Source organism: Lytechinus pictus, chromosome 18 (genome assembly GCF_037042905.1).
Source record: "Lytechinus pictus isolate F3 Inbred chromosome 18, Lp3.0, whole genome shotgun sequence".
Classification (NCBI taxonomy): domain Eukaryota; kingdom Metazoa; phylum Echinodermata; class Echinoidea; order Temnopleuroida; family Toxopneustidae; genus Lytechinus; species Lytechinus pictus.
Window position 1 is genome coordinate 23,708,713 of NC_087262.1, and position 8,788 is coordinate 23,717,500.

Here is an 8,788-nt window from a genome sequence, read left to right on the forward strand (position 1 = left end):
GCATGGTCAGCCCCCCCCCCCCCACACTTTCAAAACCTTTCCGCGGCCCTGCCCCTTCAATTTAGTCGACAGGCACAGATCCCGATTGAAACTTTGATCAACAAGTGGGCCTCCACGCAAAGACTAGCACAAACAAAACTTGCTGTTTCAATTCAGCAAGAAGGCCCTCAGTACACAAGGCATGAGTAGACTGCACATTCAGACCCTTAACTCGAGTGAAGGGTTTGTACAGCAGACTACCTTCAATTAGTCATGAATAATCCATCAAATCACTATTCTTGCACTCTGCATAATTATTACATCTGTGAATGACGAGCGAGATGGGGAGAAAGGGATATACTGAGAGAGAAGGGGGTATATAGGCAGAGATAGAGGCCCCCCCACAAAAAACTGCTCCATTCCATATACCCCTCAGTCCAATAAGTCTCTCCATCCATCCAAGATTCTGCTAATTCTTTGCCAATCCCAAACATCCAACCTCAGATATTTCCCTTTTATTCACTCCCTCTAAAATAAATAAATAAAATAAGTGAAATAAATAAATAAATAAATAAAGTAATATAAACAAAATAAGTAAAATAAAATAAAATAAGCAAAATGAATAAATAAATTAATATAATTAATAAGCATTATAAAATCAAAACATTTCACCATCCGCTGTCGTTTCTTAATGGTCCATCCATTAGTTATACTGTGGCTTGTTTCAACAATAGACGTCATTTACAAGGGCAGTCAGAATATTTTCATGTTTTTCATATTTATGCAATTGAATGAATAGCTTTCGATTTCGCATATATACGACGAGACTGTTATGATGTAATCTAATAAAAAAAATCACGAACATGCAAAGTAAAACTGTTTTCCACTCGAAATTTAAGGTCAAAATTTAAGGTCGAATGTGCATTTAAGTTTCTCCTTTTGTAATTATATAGCTGTTTTTCCAGTTATGGCGTGCCTTCATTATAATTCCTCCTCTCTAACAAAATTGCATCGTTTCTTGGATGTTAAACAGCGGGAATACGAACATTTGAAAATGAAGTTTAATTGAGGAGTCATTTAAAGCACTCAGTATGTAATTAAAAATCTTTTCACTTCACCGCTGTCTGATTTTCATCTCGCCCATCGAGTAATTGACATCAATTTTATTTTAATTTCCGTCACTTTTCAGGTAACTTTAAAGCAAAGCAACTTTTTGTATGTTGATCATATATTTCAATATTTGGCACCTTTTGAGTTTATACGTGTCGAATCCGTAGGACTGTTGCTATGGTTACGTCCATTTCAATTATTGATTACGAGTCTGCTATTATTGACTTTTAGATAGGTTTTACAATCGGCCGATTTGAAGGCGGAGCTATTTCACTCTTAGCCACCTTATAAACGACTGTGCGAGGATATTGCATCACTTACACGGAGGTGTAACTTAAGGATAGGTGAGGATGACGGGAACAGCAAACGACACCTTGCCGTTGCAAGATGATTCCCAAATGCTGTCGATTGATCTTTCCATCGCTACAGCTTCTCAGATCCTCTTTGGCATACTTGGAGTCTTGGGCAATGCCCTTTGCTTTGCTGTGTTGCGACGTCAGGCAAGGGATAACAACACCAACTGGCTCATCGTTACCCAATCCGCCATCGACTTCATCACCTCCCTCATCCTCATCATCAATACCATCCAAACAACTTGGTATCCTTTCTCGCCTCCTCATAAAGGATTAGGAGCGGAGTTATTCTGTCGTGTCTGGAACTCCAGAGTGGCGACCTTCAGCGGGTTTGCAATCTCCACCTTCAATTTGACGATCATCTCCCTCGAACGTTTCGTCGCCGTCGTGCATCCGGTCCTCTACATGACGCGATTGAAACGTCGAACGATTTATCTTATAGCAGCAGTGGCATGGCTAACCGCGCCGACACTACAAATCATGTTCGCCGTCGTATTGTTCGATTACGATGAAGCATCGGCCAAAGACTGTATCATCGTACAGACAAGCGCGGCTTTCCCGATTGCTTCAGGTGTTGCCACATTCCTTGTCGAGTTCTTTATGCCAGTTGTGATCATGGGATACTCTTTCGCTCGCATCACGGCCAAGCTACGCACATTCAAGCGTGTGAGACCCGCGGCAGGCAACAACTCAGATGGGCCACCTCCAACCTGCCAAAGCACTACAGATGAAGTCCCTATGCAAGAGGCTTCAGGATCTCAAAGACTCACGACAGGAGGTCCGCAGTCATCTGCGCCTCCTGTGAACAACCAGAACGTCGATAACCCACGACCGGTAGCGAAGTCCTCGGCCGAAGAAGGACGAGATCTCCGACGGCGGAACATCACTATCACCCTCTTGATCGTCTTCGTGACGTACTTAGTTTGTTGGACACCTAACCAAGTCACATTCTTCGTCTATAACGTCTTCGGGGTTCCTCAGAACTACCTAGGCAGCAGCCTACACCTCTACACCACCATACTTGCTACTTTCAACATCTGCGTGAATCCATTCGTCTATGCTTATCGGTACAAGGCGTTTAAACAGGGTCTTAGTGCCGCCTTGTCAAGATTCACATGTATCCGAGGTCTCTATGATTAATGTAATTATGAGTTGTAAACGTTGTTTAGTTAACAGAGGGTCCTGTTGGAAGCTATATGCGACCCAAACTGTAAAGTGACTACGACCATTATCCATCGGTGTCATAATTGAACTAGTACGTGCTCATTTCCATGGCAAATGAGCTGATCGTGATGACGGTGACCCAATAAGTTGTTCATTATGACAAATATTATGTATATTGAATTTGAGGTGACGGAGCTAAAAACATGATAAATGTCCAATTGTAAATCTTAGACCCACAATTAGTCACGTATTTTGATAAATTGAAAAATTGCAATTGATGGGTGGCCTCCTTCGTAAACAGCGCGTATTTATTTAATATATTTTAGATTGATAAGAATTTGACATTTTTCACTCGATTGCCAAAAAAAGTACTTAGCAACCATAATTTATACACACTTATACACGGGTCATTTAACATGTTTGATATTGATTGCGCATGTGCGTTTGATTACTGATCTATTTCTATATGGATCCAATCTAAATTTATGAATATTATGAACAACTTAATATCCCCAAAAGGCAAATCATTACTCAGAGATAGTTTTGCCACTCGCCATTTTCATTGAAATTTGATTGAAACATTTTAAAATTTGAGCATCGCCTATTTTCAGTTACATGAACATCCTGGCCTTTCAGTGCTATTTTTGTTATTTTCTTTAATGATTTAATATCAGATAATTGAACGCTTGCACCTTTGGTGATTACAACAAGCTCTTCACCGATTCCCAATGCTGGGAGTGCTTCAGCTGCGTGTATTATTCTCCATAGGCATCACCTCCAAGCGCCCGTTGCATCAAACTTTTTACCTGAGAAAACTTAGGTTGTTTTTACCGGAGTTTTTGCCCTGTGTTAAAGTCAATGGCAGAAATCAGACTAACCTTAGTTTTCAGTTTTTACCAGAGTTTTCTCGGGTAAAAAGTTTTATGCAACAGGCCCCAGGTATTCCGGAAGATGTGTAAAATAGGAAAATCTAAGCAAAGTGACTTTCATTTTGTAGCGAAACCCTTTTTTTTTTTTGGGGGGGGGGGCTTTCAGATCTCTCTGGACCAATTTGATCTCCTTTTTTTGGTGAAATCTTTTTTTTGGGGGGGGGGTTTGTAAAATTTCTCGGGACCAATTTGATCTCCACTATTAAGTGAAAACCTGTTTGTTTGTTTTTTGTTTTTGCTTTTCAAATTTACATCAGCACCACCAATCAAAAAATCGTTCCCAGGGCCCCGCATCATCGTCTCCGTTTTATGCATTTACTGCCATTGATCTCTTTGCATTCACTGCAGCTTTGTGAAAATCACCGAAAATACTACTCGTGAAAAACATCAGAAATTTATCATTTTAATAACAATAATAACTAATTTGTATAGCGCAGACACCATGTGAATAGATTCTACGCTGTAATTAAGAGGTCCTGAAATACTTGAAAAAAAATACATAGATAAGGGAAAGGAAAAATTGTATGGAAATTGATGGAAAATGTTTTTTTACAACTGATTCGAAGAACTTCTCAGTTTACTTGATCACTTGATTTTTCTCTTTTATATTCAAATCAACGTCTTTGGGGGAGCTAGGACTTGACCTTTCATCCAATTTATTCTCATGATATTTAATATGTTTAATGATTTAAGGGTACAATGTGCACCTTCGATTTCAAGACCATCATGACCAATTTTAAAAAAATCCAACCGTTTTTTTTTTCATTATTGTTTTAATATCTGAATCTCCTGTACACAATTTTGATTAAAAATAATGTCGTATTTTGAGTGAGTTCAACGGTTTACCACCTCCTTTTCTCCCCCCCCCCCCCTCTCTCTCTCTCCCTCCTTTCTCTCCTTCAAACTTATACTCATTTTCCCAAGCTTTTTTCCCATTTCTGTCTCCCCTCTTTACCCTTTCTCTAGTCTTCCCTTTCCCATATATACATCAGTTGTGTAAATTTAGCCGAATCCTGGTCGACAAAAATAATTCTTTATTTTGTCGATGACATTTTATTATTATACACCATGGTATCAATTCTGTCTGTTTGAGGTACGGTGTCTTAATTATGTACGCACCTGTATCTGCTTACATCGCTCTCCATTTTCATTCGATCCGAGGCAAACACGAGCTGTCAATCTATTCATCATTAATACGCTGAGTGAAATCTTATGATTGAAAGTCATCCTGATAAAAAATCATTATTCGCTAGTTTTACCGATCTTTTTGTTAAAATGACGTGAATTCCAAAGACGAAAATAATTTCTGTAGCCAATTGAAAAATCATTCGTTATAAAGAAACAAATATTATCCACATTTTTTTTCCGATTTTTGCTAAGATGACGTGAATTCCAAGGATGAAGAAGAGGAGAATCAAGTAAATCGACAAATTAAAGCGTTATACACTTTGAAAAGCAACAAAAAGCGATTTACCTTGGATCGCAATCACTCGCAGCCAACGATTGAAAAATCCAATATTTGATTTTAAAGAAAAATAGGAACTGTCATTTCTCCTTTAATGGCGAAGTAATTGATTGATTCAACGTTACTATTATATTTCATAAGCTTCAAACGAAGGAGCTAGGTGACCAATGAATATCATTTCCTTTTATAATATTAAAAGGACGCTCGACTACTTCATTCGAAGGTTTCCTATTATTACACATAATGGACATTATTGACACGATATTATAGATAGCATGCGTCGAAATTAATTCTGCTAAAATACTCCCCACTTTTCATCTTTATACTCTTGTTGAAGGTATTGAAATCGTATTCGAAAGAACTCACTCATTTTCCTTCCTGTTGATAAAAACCAATACCTTTTTGTAAAATAAAATGATATATATTTATTTCTTGATATGGCAAAGAGTACATGTGAGTGAGTGAAAGTGTTTATAAGGTTTCACGAACTTTTAAAGGATCACCAGAGTTGAAGTAATTATGTGCTGAAAATATTGATGCATTATTATCTGGGCATTATAGTGGCTCCAGAGATAAATTTCTCCTTCTCTATATCATGTATATTATATTAGATGATAATTATTAGAGCGAAAGGGCAACCAACCATCTATTTGAAACATAATTCGTAGAAAAACAGGGGAGAGCGAATACTTCATTTACCCGTAGAGAAGATTGTAAATATTGGAGGTTTTTACGGTAAACACCATGTATGTAGTCCTGAAACTGAAAAGGACTATTTGATATTCTTTCTTGATTGTATGTTAGCTCTGAAAAGAACTGTTCACGACGTTTCGACCAGCGTGTCTGGTCGTCATCAGGAATGATGATCCACTTGAAAACTTGGGTTTATAACCAGGTCGGTTATAAAGAAGTAATTAAGGTTTAGCCAATAGGAAAGCAGGAACGAAGAGGTAATTACAGATGAACCAATATTCTCTCCACCATGGAAACCTTCAAAGATTGTAAATATCTATCATTTTTACTGTCCACTTAATGTGTTGGACAACAAGCTTTTGACTTATGCATTCATGTTTTTATCATCACTGATGAAAGAGCGAGAAAGAGAGAGGAGGTATAACGTACTCGTTCTTCCCTCTTCCTTTATGCTTTCCAAACAAATAAATGAAACCATAAAATACCCTTTTAAAGTTAAAAATAAATAACATTAATGTACTAAATGGCAGCTTGTCACTTTCATTTGAGCCTTATAAGATTGCCAAAAATATCATTAAGATGAAGAACAACCCACGCGTATTATGGATTTTTCAATGTCACAGATTTGTACAGCGGCATACACACACACTCACGCACCCTTACATCCTCCCTCCCATACTGTTGAAGGTCAAGTCTGCTATAGATAGACCTAGCTTAGAGTCATATGGATTTCTTTTTATGTAAAATGATTTTTTCAAATACCTGATTCAAATAAAGCGCTTGTTTGAAAATGCATAAAAGGATTGCATTTCGTCAATTAACTGCATGTGTAATGTATAATGTGGATTGTTTATAAATAAGGAAAAGGCGTTCATTTGTCATAATTATGCTTAATTTTCACAAAATCTGGTGTTTTTTTGTCACCGATTTAGTAAAATAATTCCCCTTCTCACCCACAATGGTAATGAACATGTATGGTCGTGGGGGAGCTAAACATTTCGTTTAATGAACATACATAGTTATTCATAACACATTTTAAAATAAGATTGCGATGATATAATTTACTACGTGCCTGCTTTATCCCATGAGGTTAAGACCATGTAATGTAGGCTGTCTGTATATAATTTGAAAGACTTTATATGCACTTTGTGTTATTCAATTAAAACGTTTGCCGAAATAGGAGGGAAAATACTGTAAATTGAATTTAGGGAAAGTCAATAATTCGATCCCATTGTTTCATGCATAATGCACACGTAGGATTCTCAAACACGGAGGAATATAGACAAATACTTTTCTTTCCTCAATATCGAATACAAAAAGGTGAAAAGGGAAAGACGGGATGCATTTGCCGCATACTTACGCATGACACAAATATTTATTTTCATGCTCCAGCCAGACGATATAGGTTCAGTTGGAACAAAGCAATCTTTTTGTATTGTTTCACTATTTTGCAAGGTATTGTGCGCATGTTTTGAAGAGACGGAATTCGACAACTGAAAGAAATACTTGTACATGACACAAATATTTATTTTCATGTTTCAACCAGACAAAATAAAGCAATCTTTTTGTATTGTTTCACTATTTTGCAAGGTATTGTGTGCATGTTTTGAAGAGACGGAATTAGACAACTGAAAGAAAAACTTATACATGACACAAATATTTATTTTCATGTTTCAGCCAGACGATATTTGTTCAGTTGTAATAAAGCAATCTTTTTGTAATGTTTCACTATTTTGCAAGGTATTGTGTGAATGTTTTGAAGAGACGGAATAAGACAACTGAAAGAAAAACTTGTACATGACACAAATATTTATTTTCATGTTTCAGCCATACAGACGAAATAAAGCAATCTTTTTGTAATGTTTCACTATTTTGCAAGGTATTGTGTGCATGTTTTGAAGAAACAGAATTAGACAACTGAAAGAAAAACTGGTACATGACACAAATATTTATTTTCATGTTTCAGCCAGACGATATTTGTTCAGTTGTAATAAAGCAATCTTTTTGTAATGTTTCACTATTTTGCAAGGTATTGTGTGAATGTTTTGAAGAGACGGAATAAGACAACTGAAAGAAAAACTTGTACATGACACAAATATTTATTTTCATGTTTCAGCCATACAGACGAAATAAAGCAATCTTTTTGTAATGTTTCACTATTTTGCAAGGTATTGTGTGCATGTTTTGAAGAAACAGAATTAGACAACTGAAAGAAAAACTGGTACATGACACAAATATTTATTTTCATGTTTCAGCCAGACGATATTTGTTCAGTTGTAATAAAGCAATCTTTTTGTAATGTTTCACTATTTTGCAAGGTATTGTGTGAATGTTTTGAAGAGACGGAATAAGACAACTGAAAGAAAAACTTGTACATGACACAAATTTTTATTTTCATGTTTCAGCCATACAGACGAAATAAAGCAATCTTTTTGTAATGTTTCACTATTTTGCAAGGTATTGTGTGCATGTTTTGGAGAAACAGAATTAGACAACTGAAAGAAAAACTGGTACATGACACAAATATTTATTTTCATGTTTCAGCCATACAGACGAAATAAAGCAATCCTTTTGTTTTGTTTCACTATTTTGCAAGGTATTGTGTGCATGCTTTGAAGAGACGGAATTAGACAACTGAAAGAAAAACTTATACATGACACAAATATTTATTTTCATGTTTCAGCCATACAGACGAAATAAAGCAATCCTTTTGTTTTGTTTCACTATTTTGCAAGGTATTGTGTGCATGCTTTGAAGAGACGGAATTAGACAACTGAAAGAAAAACTTGTACATGACACAAATATTTATTTTCATGTTTCAGCCATACAGACGAAATAAAGCAATCTTTTTGTTTTGTTTCACTATTTTGCAAGGTATTGTGTGCATGCTTTGAAGAAACAGAATTAGACAACTGAAAAAAAAAACTTGTACATGACACAAATATTTATTTTCATGTTTCAGCCATACAGACGAAATAAAGCAATCTTTTTGTTTTGTTTCACTATTTTGCAAGGTATTGTGTGCATGCTTTGAAGAAACAGAATTAGACAACTGAAAGAAAAACTTGTACATGACACAAATATTTATTTTCATG

At 36.1% G+C, this 8,788-nt stretch overlaps 1 protein-coding gene across 1 annotated transcript; it reads left to right on the forward strand.

Moving 5' to 3' along the window:
* Window positions 1-1,410: 1,410 nt before the first annotated feature.
* LOC129282071 (annetocin receptor-like) lies at window positions 1,411-8,091 on the forward strand. The gene has a single exon (XM_064113582.1). It carries the CDS (start codon window positions 1,440-1,442, stop codon window positions 2,580-2,582), a length of 1,143 nt encoding a protein of 380 aa, XP_063969652.1. The 5' UTR covers window positions 1,411-1,439; the 3' UTR covers window positions 2,583-8,091.
* The last annotated feature ends 697 nt before the right edge of the window (window positions 8,092-8,788 follow it).

Coding starts and splice junctions, on each gene's coding strand:
- LOC129282071 (XM_064113582.1), top strand. CDS start 1,440: ATGACGGGAACAGCAAACGACACCTTGCCGTTGCAAGATGATTCCCAA.